The sequence below is a fragment of the Aotus nancymaae genome, unplaced genomic scaffold (genome assembly GCF_030222135.1).
Source record: "Aotus nancymaae isolate 86718 unplaced genomic scaffold, 86718_ANA_hifiasm-v0.15.2.pri h1tg000002l, whole genome shotgun sequence".
In the NCBI taxonomy this organism is placed as follows: domain Eukaryota; kingdom Metazoa; phylum Chordata; class Mammalia; order Primates; family Aotidae; genus Aotus; species Aotus nancymaae.
In genome coordinates, this window is record NW_026988413.1 from 6,694,083 (window position 1) to 6,721,494 (window position 27,412).

A 27,412-nucleotide genomic window follows, 5' to 3' on the forward strand; every position below is an offset into this window, starting at 1 on the left:
GATTTTACTGTAAAGTCAGAAAAATATTAAATTCTTATACAACAATTTCATTGTTTTACTGTTAATTATAGCGAAGGAAGATGCAAACTGTGCAGTGTGCGACAGCCCGGGAGACCTCTTAGATCAGTTCTTTTGTACTACTTGTGGTCAGCACTATCATGGAATGTGCCTGGATATAGCGGTTACTCCATTAAAACGTGCAGGTTGGCAATGTCCTGAGTGCAAAGTGTGCCAGAACTGCAAGTAAGTTTTAATCTCAATTCAAAGCTGTGTATTGAGTTTAACAGGGACTCTATTATTAGGTGCTAAAGGTTTGTATAATATAATAAAAGTTGTTCGTATTGCAGCTGTATTCATTCAGACTCCATCATACCTTAAAAAAATCAGTGGATATAAACATTTATGTTACTTTGAAAGAAGTCTAAACAAAACTGATTTTAATAATTTAAATTGCTCTGGTTGTCTAAAAAGCTAATTTAAATTTGCCAACAATTTAAAAAGTAAGTGATCTTAGCAATTTAAAACATGCATTAGAAGAATAAAGCAGCTTTTCTTAAGGGGGACTGGGGAGGAGATTTAATAGGATTTAAACCTCTTAACTACAGAAGTTAATTATTAGAGTTGAGCCAAAAAATCAGTCATGTGTTTGAATTTCCATTCCAGGAAGTACAGTTCTATTATTTTAATGTATATCTGCATCTCTCTAAAAGTCAGCCACCTTGAGTAGATCCTGGTCAGCATAATTCTAAAACGAAATATTGTATGGCATTTACAAATTTGTAAGGGGGTTATCTTTTCCTATTGTATTCCATCTCTTGGTCATTTCTCTAGTCTTTTCTGTGATTTCCTTTCTCTTCCCCCATGATTCTAATGAGCATGATAATTTGAGGATGTTACCAGCATCTTCGTTTACAGGCTGAGAATTTTTGTATCTAGCAAGAATTCTGCCCAACTGCCATGATCAGTCTGTTTTTATTATTTAGTTTGATAAGAAATAAGAATCAACATCTTAGAGTTATGTGGAATAAATAGGACTATGTACCTTCATATTTTGGTAAAAATGAGATAAAATGTCAGTAAACATTTATTGAACACCTTGTATCTGCACTCAGTTTCTTGGGAAGGATTAAAAGAACTTGAAGGAAGAGTACTTGTCCTCCAAGATCTTTAGTGTAGCTGAAGAGATAAAACATGCAACTTTTTATGTAGAGGTTGATCTGAATAATAATTGGAGGCCTACTGACGCATCTTCCTGTTGACTTCTATTTATCCCCAGATTTCATTCAGTGATTCCTCTCTCACCTCTTGCGTTCCCCATTTTTTCTTTATCCCTCCTCTTGAATTTAAAATCATAGAATCTGAAAGTGATTAATAGTCAAAAATCAAGACAGAGACAATGCTGTAGGACAGGGGCCCAATCTTTGGGGGCAGAAGAATGTTTAGAGAAAGGCTTTAAGTTTTCAAGTATAATTCTTAATAATTATGACAAGATTTGTATTTTGAAATAATTATTTAGTATTTAATTGCTTAATAGACATTCTGAGTGCTCAAACCTGCATTACATTTACTTCTCACAGTAATCTTTATTTCTGTTTTATACCTGCAACTCAGAGAGCTTTAGTTTTAACTTATTTAGTGACACAACAAGAAAACAGCAACGAATGCAAATAGAGATCTGATGCCAAATTTGATCCTGTTTACATTATATGACTGTTTTTTCAATTCACTGTGCCAAGGATTTATTCCTTTCCACACAGAAGCACCTAGCAGTTACAGTGCCTTCCTCTCAACAATTATGTTAAAAAAGTAAAGATCAGAGGCTATTCATCTTGCCTTAACCCTTCCTCCTCTACAGGAATCCTAAAATGGCTAGAGCAAGTTAACCATAGGTGAGCAGTGAGTCAAGATTACCATTTAGGAGGTAATCCTTATGGCAAGGTTACCTCTATTATTATCTGCAGAGACAAAAACAGATACTGAGGTATTTATGAACTGTGCGGTTCGCAGGACTGATTATTTTCATGATTACTTACGTTACAAAACATAAGTCTAAAGATAAGGCATCATTAATGCTATCTTATTTTTTAGACAATCGGGAGAAGATAGCAAGATGCTAGTGTGTGATACGTGTGACAAAGGGTATCATACTTTTTGTCTTCAACCAGTTATGAAATCAGTACCAACCAATGGCTGGAAATGCAAAGTAAGTTGTTTATTTTTTTCAGAAAAATATTCTCTGTATGTTTTATATAGAGAACAGATGAATGGGATACCTATTCAAATCTGTACATTACCATCAGCTTTTTTAAAAACAGCTTTATTGACATATAACTGACATACAATACACCGTACACTCTTCAAGATAATGAACACAGTCATCACTCTCAAAAGTTTCCTGGTGCCTCTTGAAGCCTTGTGGCTGTTCAAACCACCTGTCTTCCCAGTCTTCTTTCTCGTTATAGATTAATATTCACTTCTATAATGTATAATAAAAGCTGCATATATATTATTATTTTTTGGTCTAACTTCTTTAACTCAGCATAGTTATTTTGAAATTCATCCATATTGCTGCACAGATCAATAATAATTCCTTTTTATTACTGAGTGCTGGAGGTACCACAATTTATTGAATCACCTATTGGTTGTTAAAAATTTTGAGCTATTATAAAAAATGCTGATGAATTTACTAACCAACTTCCTACCTCACTTGGCTTCTGCTCCTCCAGGGTGAGGTGTTCAGAGCTGGGTGGGGGGCAGTAGGGTGGTGGAGATGGCCCTTGGAATCTGAGGTGCGGGGTAGCTTTCAAGCTTAGTCTTCCTGGGCTGCTGCAGTTGCCAGGTTGAGGGGGTGGAGATGACCCTAAGGTGCTGCACGGGCCTGTAGCGGGTCTTTCCTGGAGCTGGAGAGGCAATGATGGCCCAAGGGAGTGGAAGGCACAGCATTGTCATTGCCCTTCTTGGAACTGCTTTTTCTAGTGAGGAGGCAGAGGGCCTGGGAAAGAAAGTCGGTGTGGCCAGAACCACAGGTCCCAGGTGCCGGGTCCCTAGAGGAGGGAGGAGGTGGGAGCAGACGCAGAGAGATCCTGCACCTGTGCCCTACCCCCACCAGTGAGGTTTGGCACCTGGAACCAGAAGCAGTATTACTGGGTTCTCTTGTCTTCAGCAAGTTTTGTTAGGCATCTCCCTAAGTGGTGGGGGATTAGGCATCTCCCTAAGTGGTGGGGGATTGATGGGAGGGGCCTTCTCTCCTGCGGAAAATAGAGCTGCTGGGTAACTGTGCTCAGCTGTGGCTACTTGGGAAGTGGGGCCTGAGGGCTGAAGAACTGTGATGACCTCTGGCCTGCTTCCTCAGGTAGTTCAGATCCCATCTCTTGCTGAATGACTTCTCACTGAAAAGGAAAAACTCTGCTGTTGACAGATTTGTAGTATTTATGTTCTTATCTTCACTCAGTTCCTCTACTTGCCTTTTTAACTTTTAATACGAAGTTGAATTTGCAATTCATTTTCTTTCCTTCCCTAAGGAAAAAGGACATGTAAGACTGACTTTAATTTAGGCTGTAGCTTTGGCTGAAGCCAGATTTATTGCATTTGTAAGTTTATGTATGTATGTACCTTACCAAATAACTTTATCTTTCTTTTTTTTAAGTTGCGCTGAAGTATGTTAAGTTCTGCTTTAATTGCATTTAATGAGAGAATTTAACCAATGTGGGTTTTTTAAAATAAATGTTTTGATAATTGAAGTAGCGACTTTTTAAAGGTGTAGCATTTGTGCTTATTAATTTCATTTAGTTAGATGAAGTTCTTTTACCTTATTTTTTGATTCACTGATGCAACAAGTTGGTACTATTGACCACTATTAATTGTTCCTATCAGTTTCTCATTTTTTTAAACAAATATCTTGTGGCTGTTATTTAGTAAGTAGGTCAGGCCAGTGTTTATATATTATGATTTTTACCTGTATAAAATTATTCTTTATTCTGTGTAATGTGTTTTTTGTTGGGGGATCAGGGAGGGCAGGTATTTTGCTTTGACACTATGGCCACATAGGGTGTTAGTTTGCCAATTGAATGGTTATCTTTTCACATCTTTTTATTTTGGATTCTTTTGTGTTGTTTTAAATATATCGTTTGAAAAGCTTAATAGAGCTAACTGTTTAGACTGACTGCTTGGCTATTTTGAGGCAAAATTGTTCTTATAATTTTTCTTTTTTTCTTTTTTACTTCCTGCAATGATTTATAATTCAGAATCTCATTTTATGAATGTAAATTATTATAAATGTTAAAGATAAAAATTGTCTCCCACTCCCCACTGAAAATGAAGTTTTTTATTTTATTTTATTTATTTATTTAATTTAATTTTTTTTTCTTTGAAAATGAAGTACGTCCTCTGTTAATTCCAACTTTACCCTCAGCCTTTCAGAGTCTTGGTTATGTTTCTTTAAAACGAATTATAAATTTTCTAAGACCCTACATGTCTGAAACAGACTGTTCCCTTTATAAGAACTTGGTTTAGTATAATGTTTCATATTACAAATTTTTCTTTTTTATACTCTGAAAACATTTTCTTCAGTTTTTTCAGTTTATGCTATCACAAGAAAAATCTTACCTTAAAAAAAGTTAATCATAATCCTTTTTTTCTTCCTGAAAGCTTTGGGATCTTTGTTTGGATTTGCTTCCAGGGTGTATTTGATAGTGGTTCTCCATTAATTGGTTTTGCCTGACCACTGTCAGTCTCCAGTCAGGCCCATTAAAGGTCTGGAGATGTGTGTGGGTCCCCCCGCCCCACCTTTAAACATTTAAGTAAATGTTTAAAAACACATTTACTTAAAAAAATTTATCTTCTTTACACTCTCTAATAATATCTAGTAACTACTCATTAATTTTTCCCTTGCTCTTAATCTTTTTTACTATGGTTTTTATTATCTTGAGAATTGGTAGACAATTTCTGGATGTCTTTCTCAGCTTGTTCTGTCTACTGTTTGGTGTGCCCTCTTTCTAACTTGCTCTTTGTAATCTGCTGTTCTCTTTTAGGGTGACAGAATTATATAATTTCTGAGAATACTATTGACTACTTAATCTTTTTATTCTGTTCTATGAAGGCACTATAGTGTAGTGGTTAAAAGCTTATGCTGTCGAGTCAAATTGCAGCTTTTCAGTTCCTTTTCTTTTTTTTTTTTTTGAGACGGAGTCTTACTCTGTTGCCCAGGCTGGAGTGCAGTGGTGTGATCTCTGCTCATTGTAACCTTGGCTTCTGTGTTCAAGTGATTCTCCTGCCTCAGCCTTCTGAATAGCTGGGATTACAGATGCATGCCACCATGCCCAGCTAATTAATTTTTTTGTGTGTGTTTTTATTAATCACGGGGTTTTATCGTGTTGGCCAGGCTGGTCTCAAACTCCTGACCTTGTGTTCCGCCCACCTCCATCTCCCAGTGCTGGGATTACAGGCATGAGCCACTGCACCTGGCCAACTTTTTCAGTTACTTAATTTATGATTTTTGGCTACCTATTTGATTTCTCTAAGTAAGTATATAGAAGGTTAATGGTACTTACCTCACAGGGATGTTGGATTTAATGAGGTGGTATCTGTAAAGTGCCCAGCACAATACCTAATACAAAGTAAGTACAGAAACAGTTATCATAGAGTTTTTCATGGTTTGAAAGGTTTGTCCTTTGACTCATTTGAAGAATGATCATCTTCCTCTGCTGTTAAATTCTTCTGTAGTTCTCTCTGTAGTCTTTGGTCATAATATGCTCATTTGTTTGCATTTGACATTTGAGTGTTTACTGTGTGTCAGCATCACTGTGGTGAAGGCTGGAGATGCTGGGGCAAATTGATTTGCCCTCAAGGCGTTGTCAGTCTAGTTTGGGGCTGTTCCCTAGTGAGGCTGGAATGTGGGTGATCTTTTCAGGGTATTTGTTGTAAACCAGTTATTGATTGTCAGGTAGGTTTCTTTTTCCCATTTTTATCTCAAGAATGTTTGTCTGTTGTAATACATTTTTTAAAAAAAGTTTTAACTTAAAAATAACTTCAAACTCTAAAAGTTGGAAAAAATAAAAATAATACTCATACCCCATTTACTTAGATTCATCTGTTGTTAGCATTTCATTATTGTTGGGCATGCCCGCTCTCACTTTCTGTGTGTGTGTCCGTGTGTCTGTGTCTGTGTCTGTGTCTCTGTCTCTCTTCCCTCCAACCCCCTACCATTTGAGGGTTAATTACATACATTGTACCTTTTTACCACTAAATGTTTCAATATGTATTTCTTAATAATAGGAATATCCTTACAAAATCACACTACTGCTATCAACTTCATAAATTTACACCAATGTAGTGTGTTTATCTAATGTACTAGCCATGTTCCAGTTACATCATTTGATCGTAATGTCCTTCATAACCTACCACTTCCTCCAAGTAGGTTTTAGGATTTAGTTCTTGTCACTGGTATTTTTGAAGTACGGAGTTCTTCCCAATATACTTTTTTTTTTTTTCAAACAAATTTCTCCGTTTTGTCTTTGCTATTCCCGTATGATTAGATGAGAGGTATGCATTATAGGCCAGAATACTGCAAAGTGCTGATGCATCTTCAAGGTATCACAGCTGGAAACACCCATTATTCCTTTTTCTCTCGTGGAAATCACCTGGTTAGGCTGTTGCCAAATTTCTTCTCCCCACCCCCCCATTTGTGTCTAATAAAGCAGTATGTGAGGAGATACTTTAAGACCATGCAAATATCTTGCTTCTGCTCAGAATTTCCTTCTAGATTTTAAAGTCTTACTCCCTAGGCCAGTCATGGTGGCTCACGCCTGTGATCCCAGTACTTTGGGAGGCCGAAGTGGGTGGATCATTTGAAGTCAGGAGTTCGAGACCAGCCTGGCCAACATGGTGAAACCCCATCTCTACTAAAAATACAAAAATTAGCCAGGCGTGGTGGCCTGTGACTGTTGTCACAGCTACTAGGGAGGCTGAGATAGGACAATTGCTTGAGCCCGGGAGGCAGAGGTTGCGGTGAGCCAAGCTCGCACCACTGCCCTCCAGCCTGGGTGATAGAGCTAGACTCCCTCTCAAAACAAAAACAAAACAAAACAAGTAAAAAAAAAACCTTACTTCCTGATAATGCCATTTTAACCTGCTTGCTTTTGGTTGCAAATGATGCATTTCCAACTCTAGCACTCCCACCATATTTACCAGTTAGCCCTCTGCTTTCTTTTGTAAGCAAGAAGACTTCTTCCACATGTTAAACGTACTTATTACTGATATCACCTTGAGAACTCCTATTATCTTCAATCATTTACAACTCATTACCTAATAATTTTTGTGCTCAAATAGTCCCATACTTGCGTTGGTTGCTTCTTCAAGCTGGCACCGGTTTCCTGCCCTCACCTCTTATGTGAACACTTCATTACTTTTTGGTATAACAAAGATGTTACAAGCCCATCTTATACCTTCTGTGCCCCAGCCCTGGAATCAGTCCATTGTTAAGTAACCCAGATTCCTTTAGTGGGGAATGGGTGCTAGGTGCTCATTGCTACTGGAGGGTGTTTGTTTCTGCACCCTTTCAGCAGGTGGGGTCAGGAAATAACATGCATGTGTATGCACTTCACAAGCTTGTCCAACATAGCCTGCAGGCCGCATGCGGTCCAGGATGGCTTTGAATGTGACCCAACAGAAATTTGTAAAATTACAATATTCTTAAAAATATTATCAGTTTTGTTGTTATTTTAAGTCAGAATCTCGCTCTGTCGCCCGGGCTGGAATGCAGTGGTGCCATCTAGGCTCACTGCAACCTCCACTGCTTGGGTTTAAATAATTCTCCTGCTTCAGCCTCCCCTGCCTAATATTTTTGTATTTTTAGCAGAGATGGGGTTTCACTATGTTTGCCGGACTGGTCTTGAAATCCTGACCTTGTGATCCACCTGCCTCGGCCTCTCAAAGTGCTGGGATTACAGGCATGCACTGTGCCTGGCCTCATTATGAGGTGTTTTTTTTTTTTTTATGATTTTTTTTTTTTTTTAAAGTAACTCATCAGCTATCGTTTAACGTATCTTGTGTGTGGTCCAAGACAGTTCTTCTTTCAAGGTGGTCCAAGAAAGCCAAAAGATTGGATACCCCTACACTTAAATGTTACATATAAATATTCATATATGCATATGCATATAGAACTTAGAAATAATGAATTTACACCAGTACCTCCAGTTCTTATCCTTCTCCACTGAGTTCTTTTTCTTGTCATTCTTGCGTGTCTGTTCTTACACAGTAAAAATTCTGGGTTGCAGCAACACCAGCACATGTATTCAGTTGCTCAATCTAAAAAGCAAATCTGCGTTAGTTTGCCCTCAGTAATAGATTTTATTCCCCTTTCTTATGGTTTTAATTTTTAAATATAGAAGATATTAGTATACTTTCAAAAGTCAAAGCTATATAAAAAGTTTTACTCAGAATTGTCACTGCCTTTTGTTTATCACGTATGCCCCATTTCCCCAATCTCTTGAAAGTAACTAACTTCATTGTTTTCTGGTTGAAGCTTCCTGTTGTTTATTTTTCCTCTAAGAAGATATATTTCTCTTACTTTCAGGTAGCATGTTGTATATGCTCTTTTGCATGTTGCTTTTTTCATGTAATAAAATCTGGAAATCACTTACAGGCAAGTTCAAGAGATCACCTTCTCCTTTTAAACAGCTGCATAGTACTCCATGGTGTATCTGTTTTATGGGTTACTCAACCAATAGCCTGTGCTTGGATGTTTCAGTAGTTTACAATATTTTGCATTATAAATGATTTTACAGTCTATAACTTTGTTCATATGTGTTTTTGAATTCTTGGGGACAAATCTATAGGATAAATTCCTAGAAGTAGGATTTACTGCTTCAGGAGTGTATGCATGTAGCTTTGTTAGATACTGTCAAATTTTGTTTCATGGGGCTTATGGTACTTTGCTTTGCCACCAGAGATGTATGAGAAAACTTTTCCTGCATCTTTGCCAACAGGATAACTTGCTCAGCTTTTGAATGGTTGCCTGTCTTCTGGGTGAAAAATGGTGTATCAGTTAGTTTTAATTTTTGTTTCTCGTAAGAGTGAAGTTGACCATTTTTTTCATGTGTTTAAGTCAGTTTTTATTCTCGTGAATTGTCTGTTCACGTGTTTTGCCTGTTATTGAAGATTTTGGTGTTTCTTCATAAATTTAAGAGTCTGTGTAAGTTAGGTATGTAAGGCCTTTATCTGTGTTACATGATGCAAATATTTTCTGCTAGTTTATTATTTGTTCTTTTTTCGTTGTTGTTTTGTTTTGTTTTGTTTATTTGTTTGACACAGTGTCTCACCCTATCACCCAGGCTGTAGTAGAGTGGTATGGTCATAGCTCACTGTAGTCTTGACCTGAAGGCTCAAGCAATCTTCTTGCCTCAGCCTCCCATATTAGCTAGGACTTATGTATACCACCGAGCCCAGCTAATTTTTTACTTCCGTAGAGACAGGATCTCACTATGTTGCCCAGTCTGTGTTATTTGTCTTTTGACTTTTTATTTTTTTTCTTGGCTATGCAAAGTTTCTTTTCTATGGAGTTTATTAATCTTCTATTGTTTCTGGATTTTTGAGTCATATTCAGAAAGCCTTTCCCTTCACTGAGGTTATAGAGTAGTTCATATTTTCTTCTAGCATTTATCTTGTTTTTATTATTTATTTATTTTATTTTATTTTTGAGTTAGAGTCTTCCTCTGTCACTCAGGCTGGAGTGTAGTGGCATGACCTTGGCTCATTGCAACCTCCCTCTCCCAGCTTCAAGTGATTTTCATGCCTTAGCTTCCCAAGTAGCTGGGATTACAGGCATGTGCCACCATGCCCAACTTATTTTTATATTTTTAGTAGAGATAGGGTTTTGCCATATTGGCCAGGCTGGTTTTGAACTCCTGGCCTCAACTGATCCACCCACTTGGCCTCCCAAAGTGCCGAGATTACAGGCATGAGGCACCCTGTGCAGCTCGCATTGTTTTCTTTTTTTGCATTTACGTCTCTGATCCATTTGGAGTTAATGTTTGTGTATGATATGGGTATCTTTTTCCAATTGGCTATTCGGTTTTCTAAAATCCATTAATTAAAAAGACTCTCTTTGCCCTAGTGACTTGAGATTCCAGACTAGAGTGTTAGATTACATTGGACTTACATCTGGAACTTCTTTTCCATTCCATTGATCTGTTTATTCATGCACCAGTACAATACTGTTTTAATTATAGAGCCTTTGTAGTATCTGGTAATGTTGGCCCTCCCTTCAGAACTTACCTGTTTCACGGGTTTCTTAGTTGTACTTGTGTGTTTGTTTTTCCATATAAACTTTAGGATAAACATATGTAGCCCCAATAAAAACCTCATTGGAATTTTTATTGGAATCACATTAAATTTATTGAGTGGCTAGTGCCGTGGCTCACACTTGTAATCCCAGCACTTTGGGAGGCCAATGCAGGAGTATTGCTTGATTCAAAATAGTGTTTTGTTTTTTCTTTTCTTGATCTTATGTCTCTGTTTTCATTTGTTTCCATGTTTGCATTGGCTCCAGAAACATGCTAAAATAGTAGTAGAGATGCTAGGCACCCTTGCTTTTTCCTGACCTTAGTGGAAATGCCTCTAGGGTTCCCCCATAAAATAAGATGTTGCCTTTAGAATTGAAGTATTTATGTTGATCACATTAGGGAGATACCCATCCATTTTTATTTTCTCAAGAGTTAGTAGGAGTGGGTTTTGATTCTTCCCAAAGACTTCTTTTTTTTATTTAAGCATCTGTTGCATTGAAATATTTTTTTCTCCTCAGATCTTTTAATTTGTTAAACTTTATTAATAGGTTTTTCTAATGTTAAATATCCTTGAATTTCTTGTATAAACTCCACCTGGGCATAGTTATTATTTTCTTAATCCACATTAAGAATTTAGAATTGTTTTTCTTTTCTCCTCATTTGATAAAGGATAATAAATTCTTTTAATATATATATATATTTCAAAAGAAATACATATACAAAAGCAAAAGGGGTCTCAGTGTGTTGCCCACACTGAGTTCGACCTCCTAGGCTCAAGAAATCCTTCTGCTTCAGCCTCTCAAGTAGATGACACTACAGTTCTGTGCCACCATGCCCAACTATGTAGAATTTTTACAGCAGTATTATTAAGTGCATTTATTTTAATCTGTAAGACTAGCTGATCCATGGTTTCTGGTAGTTTCTCTTTTTAAGTTTGCATCCCTTTCATATCAAGCCAGTAGCACAAAAAGATTAAGTTCCTTGTTATTGATGTTTTAGATAAGAGAGTTGGGGTGGGTAATGAGAGCCTCACAATTTATTAACCTTATGCCCAGGATTTTAAGACTGACTAGCTCACAGGCACAGAAGTAGTTTTGGCTGGCCTCTGGCTAGCCTTTTACTTCATAAACAATTCTAATTTGGTAGATAAGAGTAGGACTACTCTCTTTATTCTAAAAACATGAAGAGCCATCATTGGACTTTTGATGTTGAGCAATTTATTTTCACATTTTCAGACACCAAGTCTCATGGAGTTGGCCATGCTCTGTGTTTCCCCACCCGCCATGGTGATCTTGCACCGTTGTCCAGTGTGGTGGTGATCATAGCTCCCTGCAACCTCAGACTCCTGGGCTTAAACAGTCCTCCTGCCTCAGCCTCCCAAGTAGCAGGGACTACAGGTGTGCACCACTATGCCTGACTAATTAAAATTTTTTTTTTTTTTAATTATCGAGAAGAGGGATTTTGCCTTCTAGCCCAGTTTGGTCTTGAATCCCTGGCTTCATGCAGTCCTCCCCCCTCAGCCTTGCAAAGTGCTGGGATTACTGGCATCAATCATCGCACCCGGCTGGCCATGCTATTGTTTTAGAGAGAGTTATTTAGTTTTAGTTTTTAGTTCTGAAGTTACCAAGAAGCAAGTGGAATACTATAACAACAACACCATTTTGCTTTTTGCAGAGTAGTAGGTTGAGTAGACTTATTGCACAAAAATTACTTCCTGATCCTAGAATGTTTCTTTTTTTGAAGTTTGGGTTGCTGTCTTTTTGGTTTTATCTCTTCTGCCTATATGTTTTCCTGGATGTCCCCATTCCCTTATTTACATTTTTCTGAAGATTTTAGTGCAGATTTTGTGAGGTCACATCAGGCATTGAAAACGGCTTTTTAAAAGGTACACCCTAAGGCCAGGCGCAGTGGCTCACACCTGTCATCCCAGCACTTTGGGAGGCTGGGGTGGGCTGATCACTTGAGGTCAGGAGTTCAAGACTACCCTGGCCAACATGGTGAAACTCTGTCTCTACTAGAAACACAAAAATTAGCCGCTTGTGGTGGTACACACCTATAGTCCCAGCTACTCTTTGGGAGGCTGAGGCAGGAGAATCACTTGAACCCAGGAGGCAGAGGTTGCAGTGAGCCAAGATCACACCATTCCACTCCAGCCTGGGCGACCAGTGACAGTGCATCTCAACAAAAAGAAAGTGTATACCCTAAATTAGTGTCATGAAAATAAAAGCTTAACGTATAATCCAAATGATTCATGATTTTTAAAAGGTTTACATCAGAACTACAATTACAAATGCATAACAAACTATTTTTGTTTTTGTTTTGCCTGGTGTTTAGAATTGCAGAATATGTATAGAGTGTGGCACACGGTCTAGTTCTCAGTGGCACCACAATTGCCTGATATGTGACAGTTGTTATCAACAGCAGGATAACTTATGTCCTTTCTGTGGGAAGTGCTATCATCCAGAATTGCAGAAAGACATGCTTCATTGTAATATGTGCAAAAGGTAAGAAGATAGTTATTCCGTACATTTGTTTTGTCGATTGTTTTATTCATGTGGTCATTTGCTCTACTATCTTACAGATTCTAAGTTTTTATCACTCTAGTTATTCCATCAGTACTGAGTGCTGTCATAGATGGAATTAAATGATGTTTTTGAATCTCAACGGAAGTAAATGGGCAAAAGATAAGACCAGACCAGATCAGAAATGAGCACTAATAGCAAAAAGTGAAGAGAAAATAGCTTAGAAATGTGAAGTAAATATACGTCAGCACCTCTAATGACATCCACAAGTGATAGCTCCTTTAAACAACCTTTGTCATTTAGCATCCCCTCTAATCTCTCTCCTCTCATCCTTAATTAACTATTTTTATATCCACCTTTTCTGCAGTGCCTCCTCTTTGCTTGGATATTAACTTGGCTTTAGAAATTTTAATTTAAGTGTACTTCTCACTGCAGGTGGGTTCACTTAGAGTGTGACAAACCAACAGATCATGAACTGGATACTCAGCTCAAAGAAGAGTATATCTGCATGTATTGTAAACACCTGGGAGCTGAGATGGATCCTTTACAGCCAGGTGAGGAAGTGGAGATAGCTGAGCTCGCTACAGGTAAACTTGAGAATTTTCTTTTGTTTTTGTTTTTGTAATGCTGTGTCAATGAATCACCAGTATATCACTTTAATCAGGAAGAGAGGATCCCGTATACCAGATTTCATCTTGTTCTCAATTTCTCAACTTTTAAATGTATTCGTTACCTTGGTCATATCTCAATCTAATGGCTAAAATCTAATCTAATGTAAGACAGTTTTTTTTAGTATTTGATTTCCAGGTCTAGTGTGCTTTCCTTCACTTGTGTTGTTTAAGCTGACAATGGATGTTCCCCAGTATTTGGGTTTGCTTAGTTGGTTCTTCATAATGTGGGTTATTTTTCTCTAAGCATGTTGTAGTTTTGTAATGTCCTTCTTAAATTAATTATCACCTTTTCGGCCCAAAATTTTGTTCAGGTATGGAATATTTTTAGTAGTATCCTGCTGATATAAACGTGAGTCTTAGAGGGTAGATAAAATAGACCTGCTTCCCAGACTGTTTTTCATTTTCGTCATTATGAGTGTCAGCTTTTATAAAAGTTCTCTTTATCATCTGCAAGGGTAAATAAGCATCTTAATTACTAACCTTTCATTTCCAGGATGCCATCAGTATTCAGTTTTGTAATACTCTTTTAAAATAATGTGCCACTTACCTTTTTAAAAAAATTTTTTGAGAGATGGGTTCTTAATATGTTGGCCTGGTTGGTCTTGAACTCCTGGCTTTAAGTGTTCCTTCCACCTTGGCCTCCTAAAGTGTTAGGATTACAGTTGTGAACTACCATGGTAGGCCCACCTTTTAATGCATTATAATTTTTATGTTTTTCAAAAATGTAAATGTGTATGTGGTTCGAAAGAGAAAAATCTGATGAAAAACTTAAGCATTTTTGGTGATTTGCCCTTACTTATACAAAGTCATAATTGTTGACTTAATTAACAAAAAAGAAAAACTCATTCTGAGCTAAAGAATTAATAATTTTTGTTAAGATTATAACAATGAAATGGAAGTTGAAGGCCCTGAAGATCAAATGGTGTTCTCGGAGCATGCAGTTAATAAAGATGTCAACAGTCAGGAGTCCACTCCTGGAATTGTTCCAGATGGTAAGAATGTTTAATGAATATACTCTATTTTTGAAGAAAACATGTATATACAATAAATATGTGAATATTGACTAAAACTTCAGTAAATAAAAGCCAAGATGCAGTCACTTAGGAAGAGTTTTTTAGTAAAATAATCTTAGACAAATTAATAGGAGAAAGGACATGCATATGTAGCTCAGCTATTGTCTAGATTTCATCATAAGTATGTAATTTGTTAAGGGATCAAGTGATTTTTCATTAAAAAGCAATTCGTGTTTTTATTTCTTTAGTTGTAGTTGGTAAGTAGAGCTATTGCTGATGATGAGCTGTTTCATGCTGAGATAATGAAAAATTTACTGTTATTAGATCATCTCAGCAGTTCTATTAAGGGTTATTTCACTTATTTCCATGATATTTCAATTAAGCTTTTTGTAGTACATATTGATAAGCGCTATTACTGTACTTGCAGAATCTGGAATTAATGAAAGACCATATTGGGGGAAATTACTTACTACGTTTAATCACAGGCTCATCTGAAAGTCTTTGGTGTTGTATGTGTAGTTGTATGTCCAATTATATAGTATACATAAAAATTATAATGTATACATAAAAAGCCACTGAGATGTTTTGAAATTTATTAACTTCACATATAACAACTCTCATTAAAAGTTATTTTCTGTAATAGGACATCTTTCTCGTGAGGTCTAGTTGTTAAAAAGAGAAAAGGACAAAAGAATTAGAAAAAGAAATTTTATCATAGTGCAAAGACTTCTAATTTTGTCTTCATAACCTACTTATTAATAAATGGTACAATGTTTTATGCTTATATTGGAAATTGACATTTAGTAGAATAAAACTCCTTACTTAAATTACTGTTGAGGGAGCAGTGTTACAGAAATTTTGACCCCTTCTTAGAAATTTCATGAATGTGTTACAGTGATTCAAGTCCACATTGAAGAGCAACAAGAGAGTCATCCCCCAGAAAGTCTTGACACAGATGGTCTTTTCATTGCTGGTAAGCAATATGTTCATATTGTCTAATTTGATTGAGTTACAGGATAATGTCTTTATGATTGCTATGCAGATTCAAGTCACTGTCCATAAAATTAACTTTTCAAATAAATTATTCCAAAGACATTTTTACAATTGCTGTATGTATACACATTACAGTAACTAAACCTTTTAGTTACGAGATTCTGGGAAATAATTGACAGTGGATCTAAAGGAGGTTAGTTTCTCTTGAAAAGGTTTTTTTTTGTGGAGGTTGTGGTTAAAAGTATTTCATACTATCAAATCTGTTATTTGGTATTTTTTCTTTAACTGGTCTTTCAATAAAATGGGAAAGAAGGTGAGATTTCAGTTTGATACCAGAACATGTATAGGCCTGGGCAATATAGTGAGACCCTGTCTCTACAAAAAAAAAAAAAAAAAAAAAGTATCCAGACATGGTGATATATGCTTGTAGTCCCAGCTGCTCAGGAGGCTGAGGTGGGAGAATCACTTGAGCCCAGGAGGTTGCTCATGTTTGTGTACTGTACTCCAGCTTGGGTGACAGAGTAAGACCCTGTCTCAAACAAAAAAAAACAACCCATAGATAATTTTAGTCCTTCATTAGTAAATAGTAAATGATAGTAGTGTCTTTTTACTATAAATTAAAAATTACCTTGATGAGATTTGGAGTAAATGCCTTTATCTTCAGCATTTTTACTTTATAGAGCCACTAACAGCTCATGTCAGTTGCATCTCTAACTTTAAGCAGGATTGAGTTAAAGGTTTAACACACTAATATCCTGATTTAAAATTTACCAGTCAGTGACTATATTTCTGATATCTAATTAAGTTATAGACTTCTTAAGATTAGTCTCTTAATTTATAGACAATGAGTGAAGAAAAAAGATTATATCCAAAGGATGTTTTAGGTAGGTTGGCAGGTATGGTTAAGCAAAATAAATATTGGTGGTTAGTAAATCTTTTCCGGCTGTTCTTGAGTCTATAGAAACTTTGTTACATCTGGGTGTCTACTATTAGAAAATGCCTTCACATTCTAGATCAGTCTTTACTTTTACTTTTTAACTTGGGCACCTCACATAATGTGATTGATCCTCATTTTGTTAACTAAGAAATGAGTACGAGAACTTTTCCTGTATAATTTTCAATCCATTTGGAAGTACTTAAATTGTAAAACATCATGTTTTCATTAGGTTTTATGGTGTGTGGCTGATTCTCATCCATAGATCCTCATAGATCCTCATGTACTTTGGTTTTCATTAACTGAATAATTGCCTGCCTTGGTGAATAACTTCTGATTTAAGTTATAGTTTAACCAAATGTTTTATGTATCTATAGTTAGAAAATTTAAATTTGTATGTACATTACCATAATAAATATTCTGAATTTCGTAGGATCATTCCAACATAAAATAAATACTGAATTGGAAAAAGAGATTTCTAATGAAGTTGATAGTGAAGAAATGAAAATGTCTTCTGAAATGAAGTCTATTTGTGGTGAGGATCAAATTGAAGATAAAATGGAAGTGACAGAAAATATTGAAGTCGTTACACACCAGATCATTGTGCAGCAAGAGGAAATGCAGTTGTTAGAGGAACCTAAAACAGTGGTATCCAAAGAAGAATCAAGGCCTCCAAACTTGGTCATTGAATCTATCATTCTTCCACCAGAAACCTTAGTGTCCGCACATGAGGAAAGTACTTCATTATGTTCTGAAAGGCTACAAATAGAAAAGGAACAGAAAGAAAATTCTGAATTTTCTACTGGATTGACGGCCTCTGAAATGATTCCTGCAATTGAGAGTTGTGTGAAAGACGGTTCATACCAAGGAGAAAAATCTATAAAGTTACTACCTGAGACAGAGTCATCATTTTCATCATCAGCAGACATAAGCAAGATAGATGTGTCTTCCTCTCCAACACCTTCTTCAGACTTGCCTTCGCATGACATGCTGCATAATTACCCTTCAGCTCTTAGTTCCTCTGCTGGAAACATCATGCCAACAACTTACATCTCAGTCACTCCAAAAATTGGCATGGGTAAACCAGCTATTACTAAAAGAAAATTTTCTCCTGGTAGACCTCGGTCCAAACAGGTAGGGTGATTTTAATGATACTGACAGAAAAGATATTAGAATAATTCTGTAAAATCAGAAGTTATATGTGTAGCTTTTGTGTGGATGGCAACTTTTTCTATTGTCAGATAGAACTTCAGTGTAATATTGATTTATGTGTTTCAGCCATTATTTTTAAAATGCTGTTAGTGAAGAATGTCATTTATTAAATTTGAAGTGATCTTATTTGGAATTACAGCTAAATTGGGACATAAAAATGCAACCTATTTGATAATAGTTTCTAATAGAAAGAACTTTTAAAATTCTTTTAGTTCTGTGCCACAGTAAAAATAGAGCCTAAAATGCAGTATAGTTTTGGGTATACAGTAACTAGCATCTATTATTTCCTTCTAATATATTTATTTATTGATATTATTCATTGTGTGTATTTTTAACTGCATAAACATCAACATTTGTGACAGGAATTTTCCATGCTGGGGAATTTCTCATTTTGATGTTTTTATTAATTGCTAACTCTTGTGGGATTTTTTTTTTTTCAAGTAGGACTTATTTCAGTAGTTTCATGGAAACAAAATCTTAGAATTGTACTGTTGATTTTCAGTAAGTAAAATAAATCTTCCTGTGACTGCTTTACGTAATGTAAATTCTACCCTTTAAGAATGAGTCCATTTCTTTTTAAGTGAGATTTAAGTAAAACTGCATGGCAAAATGAAGATACTTTAGGTATGAATTATTTATCATTTTACAAAATTGCTACTTTCTGAAGTGTTTTTTAAAATTGCAAGAGAACAAATAGTGGAGAAGTGTTAATTTACAATAGTAATTTGGAGTTTTAAGTTTCATGATTGAAATTGCTTAAAGTGAAGTTTTAAGTTTTATGATTTAAATGGATTAAAGTTTGGCTTTTTATAGGAATAATATCTTGATTTTAATCATATAATTTTCAAACCGTAAGGCCAGTTTTTTTAAAAAATTATTTTTAATGTGAAAATTAGTCTTCTCTATATCAAACCGAGATATATTTTATTTAAGGTATGCCAAAGGCAAAGTATTTGTCAGATGAGATTTAACTGTTTCTGCAAGACAAATACATGTGCAGTAAAACTAGAACACTTTATACAGGCCTTTTCTAAGTATTTTCCTTGACGTTTGTTTCTGCTTTATCAAGAAAGATTTTTCTTCTCAAACCAGTTGTGCTCCTCTCCAGTAAGTTTTGTTTTGTTTTGTTTTGTTTTGAATAGTTATATAATCGTTATGTTGTTCTGACTCTGAAAAGACTTTAGCAATGGAAATTTGAATCTCAAGTTTACTTTTGGTTCATATATTTATATTCTGTAAAGATACTGCTTCATATGTATTCCTATTAAATTTTACGTATCTCTCCTTCCTTGGAGACTTTCGTTTCAACTGAGAAACCAGATTCAGTACATTAGAGGACTCTTTTTCTGTGGACTTTATGCTCCAAAATATTGGGGAGGGCAGTGTGTTGTTTTCTTTCAGGCTGTGCTTTCACTATTTTTAAGGACTGAATCGGAGATGTTAGGACATAGAAAATGGAATTTATATCTCAGGTATTGGACATCCTTTATCAAATATCAATCCGTATAGAATTATTTTTCTTTAAGGAGGTTAGTAATTAGAGTTTAGTTTTTTGTATTCTTCTTTCATATGGAATATTTTAGGTGCTATTTAGTGAGAAATATAATGCTATTTTCTTTATGAGATGTTTAAAATATATCTCAAATGTATGATTTAGAACCATACTGACTACAGGAATAGTAACACATTCCTCTGATGGCTGTGAACAGAATACAATTCTTTTTAAAATTTGTTTTCTTGCCTATTGTAGACATAGGATTTCACAAAGATGAGGAAAAATTAGACATAAGGTAGTAGGAGAAGTAACAGACATCAAATTGGATGTTGTTCCATATAAATTGTCCTAATGACCTAGTTGTATTTTTTCATCTTTTATTGAAGTTATGTATTTATAAATAATTCAGTATTTCATTTTTCAACAGCTAAAAAACTTTTTTTTTTTTTTTTTTAAATAGAGTGGGGGTCTTGCTATGTAGACCAGGCTGGTTACAAACTCCTGATCTCAAGCATTGCCCCCATCTTGGCCTCACAAAGTGCTGGGATTACAGGTATGAACCTCACAGTGCCTGGCTCATTTTTATAGGTATATGTACATTCGGACTTGGGTTTAAGAAAGTGGTTATTGACACTGTCACATATTGTGATCACCTCGGTAGATTTTAGAACATCAATCTAATGGCCCTACTGTAGACCAATTACAATGCAGCTTCTGAAGATCATCTTTGACTCTAACCCTGAAAACGGAGTCCTGAACTAGAGAAATATGCAACTCATTTTATTGATTTTTAAAAATGTGTTAAATATGGATTGCTCTTTAAAAATGGTGGAAATGTTAAATTTATCATATTAAGTCATATTATTTTGTATTTTTGTCTTTAGTCCATTTCTCTCATTCCACAGTTGTATTTCTATTCTAATTAGGAAATTTTGAGATAATAATGTTACGTCTTTTTTTTTTTTTTTGAGAGACAGTCTTGCTCAGGTGCCAGGCCGGAGAGCAGTAGTGCAATTTCAGCTCACTGCAACCTCCGCCTCCTGGGTTCAAGCAATTCTCCTGTCTCAGCCTCCTGAGTAGCTGGGACTTTACGCGCACGCCACCATGCCCAGCTAATTCTTGTATTTTTTAGTAGAGGTAGAGTTTCACCATGTTGGCCAGGATGGTCTTGATCTCTTGACCACTGTGCCCACCTCGGCCTCCCAAAATGCTGAGATTAAAGGTGTGAGCCACCACGCCTGGCTGGGTCTTCTTATATTCTTTACCCATCATCACATCTTATAGAAAGATACTTAGTGTAATCACATAACTATGATCTAGTTCAGGCACCCTCATGTTCTAATTGCTTTCTTGGTGTTATTTTTATTAAACATTTAATGAAATGTATTATTTGCAGTAGATACCTCTTTTTCTTTCTTTCTTTCTTTCCTTTCTTTCTTTCTTTTTTTGATATTGAGTCTTGGTCTGTTGCCCAGGCTGGAGTGCAGTGGTGCGACCTTGGCTCACTGCAACCTCTGCCTACCAGGTTCAAGCAGTTCTCCTATCTCAGCCTTTCGAATAGCTGGGACTACAGGCTCATGTAAACATGCCCAGCTATGACATGAATATCCTGCTTTGTATTTTTAATAGAGATGGGGTTTCACCATATTGATTAGGCTGGTCTCGAACTCCAGACCTCTGGTGATCCACCCGCCTTGGCCTCCCAAAGTGCTGGGATTACAGGCATGAACCACTGTGCCCAGCCTGCAGTAAATAGTTCAAGAAAATTTCATAAATGAAGCCATAGGTACTATATTTTGATTTTCTTGGACAAATTACAAGAAGTATATATTATAAGAAGAATACTTTCAGTTTTAAAAGTAGCCAGAGAACCATAGTTTTAAACCTAAAAAATACCTAGCCCTTTGGAACACTAAAGACATGGGCAGATTAGAAGTACCAGACTTTCCTTTTAGTTTCCTTGTGCTTGTTGTGGCATTTGTGGAGGCATTAATGTTGCTAGTGCCACCTACATTGTATTCTGAAATTATTTAAGGCTAAAGCTGATTAACAACTGTTTCTGTAATTATCAAAACAGGATTAGGTCTAATTTTTTGTTCTACATGATAGTAAACTCAATTTTATGCGAGTCTTCTTTATGTAAGAATTTCCTAAATAATGAAGTGTTTGCTGCTGTAGCTCCAGTGTACGTGAGTGATATCATATATATATATATATATATATATATATATATATATATATATATATACTTTTTTTTTTTTTTTTTTTTTTGAGACGGAGTTTCCCTCTTGTTAACCAGCCTGGAGTGCAATGGCGCGATCTCGGCTCACTGCAACCTCTGCCTCCTGGGTTCAAGCAATTCTCCTGCCTCAGCCTCTCGAGTAGCTGGGACTACAGGCGTGTGCCATCATGCCCAGCTCATTTTTTTTTTGTATTTTTAGTAGAGACGGGGTTTCACCATGTTGACCAGGGTGGTCTTAATCTCTTGACCTCGTGATTCACCTGCCTCAGCCTCCCAAAGTGCTGGGATTATAGGCGTGAGCCACCGCGCCTGGCCGAGTGATTATATTTAACAGAAAGACAAACTATAATCTCTTTGATTTCTTTTAGTGGTTATTTTCCTTTCTGCTCTCTCTCTTCATTGCTTTCACTTTTCCTAAATTAGATTTACTGTTTACAAGCAACCTTGGTTTTGCATAATATGTTGGAAGAGTGTGGGCCTGGGGTTGATTTAGGATTCGGAGGTGCAAAGTTTGCCAGTGAGACACCAAACCTTTCTCTGGCTGTTTTTAAAAGTGATAGTACTCTTGGGCTTTAAGAGTGACTTTGATAATATTTAATAACCAGCAGTAGAATTTGACTTTTAATAGAAAGTTGCTTCTAAGTAGCCTATCCTCTACCTGTCATTATTGTTCTCATTTCCCCATCCTACAGTCCTAGTATAATTTACTAGGTTGGACAATTTATCTGAGAAATTGGCCTCAAAGCAGAAAGAAACTTAATGTCAATGTTAAACAATTTTTTTGTTAAATTATTTTTCTTAGGTTCAAATTCAGTCCCAGCCAGATAGTATATCTTTTTAGTTTCTGTATTATTTGATAGCAAGTTGGTTCTATTTACCTCTCTTTACAAGTTACTAATGGTTATATTAGGAACACTTTTGCTTTTAATTCAGTTTGTAGATTAAGAGGGCATTGTATAGAATTTTTAGTAATTTTTAGTAACTTTTTAAAAAAGTGGAGGCATTAGTGTATTTCATAACATAGTACGATGTTTATTGATGAATTCATACATATATGCAAAAAAGATAATAGATGCTCAGCAGAAACAAAGTTCAATAAGTGCTGAACAGGGTGCTTAACATAAAGAGGGATGGTCTTTTAATTACAGTGTAAAAAGTGCTGCAACAGGAATGTAGGAGGAGAGCCCATATATTACAGGGACAGCTAACCGTTTCTGAATGGTTTGTGTAAGTTCTTCTTGATCAAAGCTAAGATCTCAAGGATAATTTAAACTCTGGTAATTATAGCTGTATTTTAATCTTAAGGTGTAAGGAATATACTAGATAATTTGTCAAAATATCTAAGTATAATGATAATTTTTCTTCAGTACTATAAAATTACATAAAGTGTCTTCTAATGTCTTATGATAATATAGTTATTAAAATTCATAATGTAATTATGCAAGCTTTTATTATATAAGTTTTTCATAGCAGTTGAGTGGTTTTCTAATTATCCCCAAAATGGCATCCAAACATTCTCAATCTATAAATCTCCCTGGATTAGGTTCACCCATATTATATGAAATGTAAATGCTTTTTGAAATGAGATAAAATTTTGGCATCAAAGCTAACTTTTAAATTATGATGAATAATACATAATTACCAGAAAATTCGAATTTCTGAAATAAAATTATTCAATATTATTTTTATCTTAGAGCGTGACTTTCTATGGCATATTTTTGAGAACTGTTTACTGCAAACATAATATTAAACTGTCCACTAAAAGGAATTTAAGATGTATGTTAGCCAAATCTCAGAGAAAAACCAATGGAAATATTGAGAACTAAATTTATATATGTCTTGCCCCCTCTCCCTACTGCTAAATAAAATTACAAACAATAAAATGCTCCTCATGCTGATAAAAAGAGAGGGTACTGAAGGTGTGATAAGAGAGATAATGGTTCATTGGGAGTACTAAGAAAAGGTATTGTGATGAGAAAATATTTAAGGCCATACCTGAAAAGTTAGAAAACTCCAGATACGGCTGGGCGCGGTGGCTCACGCCTGTAATCCCAGCACTTTGGGAGGCCGAGGTGGGCGGATCATGAGGTCAGGAGTTGGAGACCAGACTGACAAACATGGTGAAACCTCATCTCTACTAAAAATACAAAAATTAGCTGGGCGTGGTGGTGCGTGCCTATATTCCCAGCTACTCAGGAGGTGGAGGCAGGAGAATCTCTTGATCCTGGGAGGCAGAGGTTGCAGTGAGCCGAGATCGCGCCACTGCACTCCAGCCTGGGCAACAGAGTGAGACTCTGTCTCCAAAAAAAAAAAAAAAAAGCCAGACATTTATTAAAGGTCTGGAACGGTATAGTGAAGTGTTCTGAGTCAGTTGGGCTCTGACTGATGAAGAGCTTGGCATGTCTGAAGGACAGCAAGGAAGCCAGAATAGCTGGAGCATAGCAGCAGGGAGACAAGTACTACAAGATGAGGTTGGAGGAGGGCACTGGGAAAGGTTTCTCTTTTAAGTGCTCTGAGAAGTATGAAGATTTGAAGTGGAATAGTGACTTGCTTGGTCACATTTGTACTTTTGAAAAGTTCCTCTGGCTGCTGTGGAGAAAGACTTGAGTAGATGAAGGGTGGGAGAAGCATAAACAGCAGTAGACTCTTGCAGTGGGTTAGGTGAGAGATGGTGGTGGCCAGAACTGGGCTGCTGGCAGGGGAAGTGCAAAGTAGAATGATCAGAGACAAAACTTGCAGCTAAAAAGTCTTGGATTTACTGATGATTTGCATTGAGCAAGTGTTGGTTCAGAGGATTGAAGGAACAGAGCAGAATGACAAGGGACTAGATAACATTTATAAGGATGGGGAAGGACTGGGATGAAACTAGGTAAGGGAGAAATTGTAAACATGACAAACTTAAGAGGGTGTGTGTGAGAAAATGGAAATGCTAAGAAGGAAGTTGATAATCCTGCTAATTTGGAGATCTCAGGTTAAAACTAAAAATAAGAATGTGGGAGACATTTTCCAAGAGGTCCTCAATGTAGATAATACCATTTGGAATCTAGGCTCAAGCCCTGGGAAACTCTAGGGCTTCGGAAATCAGATAGAGGAAGAACATGTATAGGAGGTGAGATAGCAAGGAGGTCAGTGAAACATCCATAGATGTGCTGCTGCCAAATCCAGCAGAGCAGTATGCCAGATGTTATGAGTGTGAGTAAAATGAAAAAAGAGAAACAGCTTTTGACAACACAGAGGTTTCCTAAGACCCTGGACTACTAATAGTAGGGAAGAAGACATAGGTACAGATTTAAGTTGATTTGAAATTATGAAAGTGAGGTAATTGACCTGCAGTGATTGCTGCTCAGTGAAATCAGCATAGTGTTACCTGAGCTAGGTTAGAGATTTGATGGGTAAGAAAGAAAACCTAAGCGTAATCTTAGAGTGAAAAATAAAGTGTTTGCTGGAGAGAATGAGTTGGATTGCTGGACTTCAATGTGTGTGGGTTGAGTTTATGACTTAAAAGTGAAACCGTTCTATTTCTTGCATGGTTTTTATATAGGTAATGTTACTCTGTTACCTGTCTGTTACCCCAAGAGTAGTCACATTCTTATTTCTGGTTATTGTAATTCCTGGTGGTATTTTTATGTGGTTAATGAGATATTACTTGTTAATATTTGATAATATTCTAGAAACCTGGTAAGTACTATGTACCTTGCCTTACTGGTAAAATTATAGCATGCATGCACCATTGAATTACCTAATTCAGAATACGTTTTTTATTGTTTGACATTTGTTTTGTGTTTTTCTTTAAAATGTTATCTTTGTGGAGTAAACATTTTTCTTTATGCTGTTTAGCATCTTCATCAGATTAGTTCAGGGTATTGCTGAATGTGGTTATTTGGAAGTAAAATGCTTTAAGTTATATAGATTTTAATAAGATACTATTTTTTATATAATTTATCAGGTACTGTAGGCATTTTAATTTGCAAATTTAGGACAATTTGCTTTAATGTTTCTTCACTTCTGTCCATTGGATGTCATTTCCATAAAGTATTCATTCCCGTAAGTAAAAACCGAAACCCAAACCCACAATTAATAGTCACTGAAGAAAGAGTGATTAAATGTTAAGATTATAATGGTATCTGTATTTTAATGTTAGAAACCAACTCTCCACAGTTTAAAGTTTATGCATTATCAATTGCTTACGTTTCTCATTGCATTCTTTGGCCTACTGCTCCTTTTTGGTTGTTTATAGCTATAGTACATAGAATACCTTATGGTTATCCATTTTTCCTTTTAAGTAGAGCGATAGTTGTTAGAAGAAAAATAATCCCTTAATACTTTCTTCTAGTGTTGATTCTCAAAGTGTGATTGACTTTTATTTACTATTTGGTGCAGTAATTGCAGTTCATGAGTCAATGTTGATGTCATATAAACCTTAATTTTTAATGTTTTATTGTAGTGATACCTCAGCCAGAATATTTAATGTAAATCGTAGTAGCAGACATTTAAGTTATTTAAGTTACACTTAAATGTTTAAGTCACTGTTAGTGGTAAGATTATTTTGCCTTCCTTGAAGCAATTTGTCCTAAATTTCCATACTTTTACATTTGTTTTTGCTGTTCTAAAATTCCTTAGTTGCTGGCTTTGACTTTTTATGTTGCTGAGTTTTACACATCTATTTTCTCAACTGCCATATCCTAGGGGGCTTGGAGTACCCATAATACAGTGAGCCCACCTTCCTGGTCCCCAGACATTTCAGAAGGTCGGGAAATTTTTAAACCCAGGCAGCTTCCTGGCAGTGCCATTTGGAGCATCAAAGTGGTAAATAAAATTACATTTACATTCATATATCATTTCTTTCTGATTTGTTTTGCCCTACTGGATGTTAAGAATTAAATCTTTCTTTTCTAGTTGAGCTTCCAGAGACACTTTTTAAATCTAAAACTTTTAATGTAAAGAAACAATATGCTTGCATTTAAAAATCGAGTATACATTTTAATAACCTCTTTTTATGGTTAATTCCTTTTGTTGTGATTACTACTGTTTTTATGAGGGAGAAGTCCTTGACATGTAGACCAAAAGGTAATTAAGGACCTTTTCATTCATGATGTCATAAAACTTTGTTGCTTAGAAAAGAGTGAAAGAAAAACTTTGTTAATTTATTATGTTCTCATGGAGAAGAAATACCAAAATTGTGGTAGATTTCATTGTCTGTGGTAAATACCTTAAAATGACAGGGCTTTTCCCCCCATGACATTGACTGATGGCTCTGCTAGTCCTTGAAGTAAGTTAGGTAGTAATGTGATGCATTTTGAAGAGAAAAAAATTACTTGAAAAAGTATTAACCCAAAAGTTAAAATGCTTTATTGGTTAGAGATGACAGTTTTTCTTCATCTTCTATATTTAATACTCTGGAATATGGCTGTTTAATCAAGGATTTTAAGGAATTCTAGAGAACACTTTATTTTCTTTCATGGCTGGAAGAAATATTTTTTACCTCCCTACCTCCCCCTGGTATCATCTAAAGATATTGAGGTATAAATATTTTAAGAGTCATTTATTTGACAGTTTTGTAACATAGACCAGCAATTTTCACTAATTTTTTTTCCTGGGTCAGCATTTGATGTTGGAGAAAATAAATTGAGAGATTACTGTAGTCTTGATTTTTAATCACTTAATTTTTCAAAAATCTTTTACTTAAAAACGTAACAAACTGGGCCAGGTGCAGTGGCTTATGCCTGTAATTCCAGCACTTTGGGAGGCTGAGGCGGGCAGATCTCTTGAGGTCCAGGAGTTTGAGACCAACCTGGTCGACATGGTGAAACCCTGTCTCTACTAAAAATACAAAACAAAATTAGTCGGGCTTGGTGGCACATGCCTGTAATCCCAGCTACTGGGGAGGCTGAGGCAGGAGAATTGCTTGAACCTGGGAGGCGGAGGTTGCAGTGAGCTGAGATCATGGCATGCATTGCACTCCAGCCTGGGCGAAGAAGTGAGACTCGGTTTCAAAAAACCAAAACAAACAAAAGCAAACTAACCTGACCCTATCCATCTCTTGTTCAGAG

The 27,412-nt window shown here is 36.0% G+C and overlaps 1 protein-coding gene across 15 annotated transcripts in view; it reads left to right on the forward strand.

The window, feature by feature from the left end:
• Window positions 1–27,412, forward strand: part of KMT2C (lysine methyltransferase 2C) — a 303,740-nt gene that overhangs the window by 169,302 nt on the left and 107,026 nt on the right. For 13 of the 15 annotated variants that reach the window (XR_001105806.2, XM_021665230.2, XM_021665228.2 and 10 more), the window contains exons 8-15: window positions 72–243; window positions 2,089–2,203; window positions 12,615–12,784; window positions 13,238–13,389; window positions 14,352–14,465; window positions 15,382–15,459; window positions 16,847–17,547; window positions 26,049–26,168. Coding sequence is in view for 14 of the 15 variants with exons in the window: in XM_021665230.2 (XP_021520905.2) it covers window positions 72–243; window positions 2,089–2,203; window positions 12,615–12,784; window positions 13,238–13,389; window positions 14,352–14,465; window positions 15,382–15,459; window positions 16,847–17,547; window positions 26,049–26,168 (1,622 nt within the window). In the remaining variant the exon portion in view is untranslated. The remainder of the gene's footprint in view (window positions 1–71; window positions 244–2,088; window positions 2,204–12,614; window positions 12,785–13,237; window positions 13,390–14,351; window positions 14,466–15,381; window positions 15,460–16,846; window positions 17,548–26,048; window positions 26,169–27,412) is intronic. The other 2 variants (XM_012442837.2, XM_064369530.1) reach the window with 2 other exon arrangements.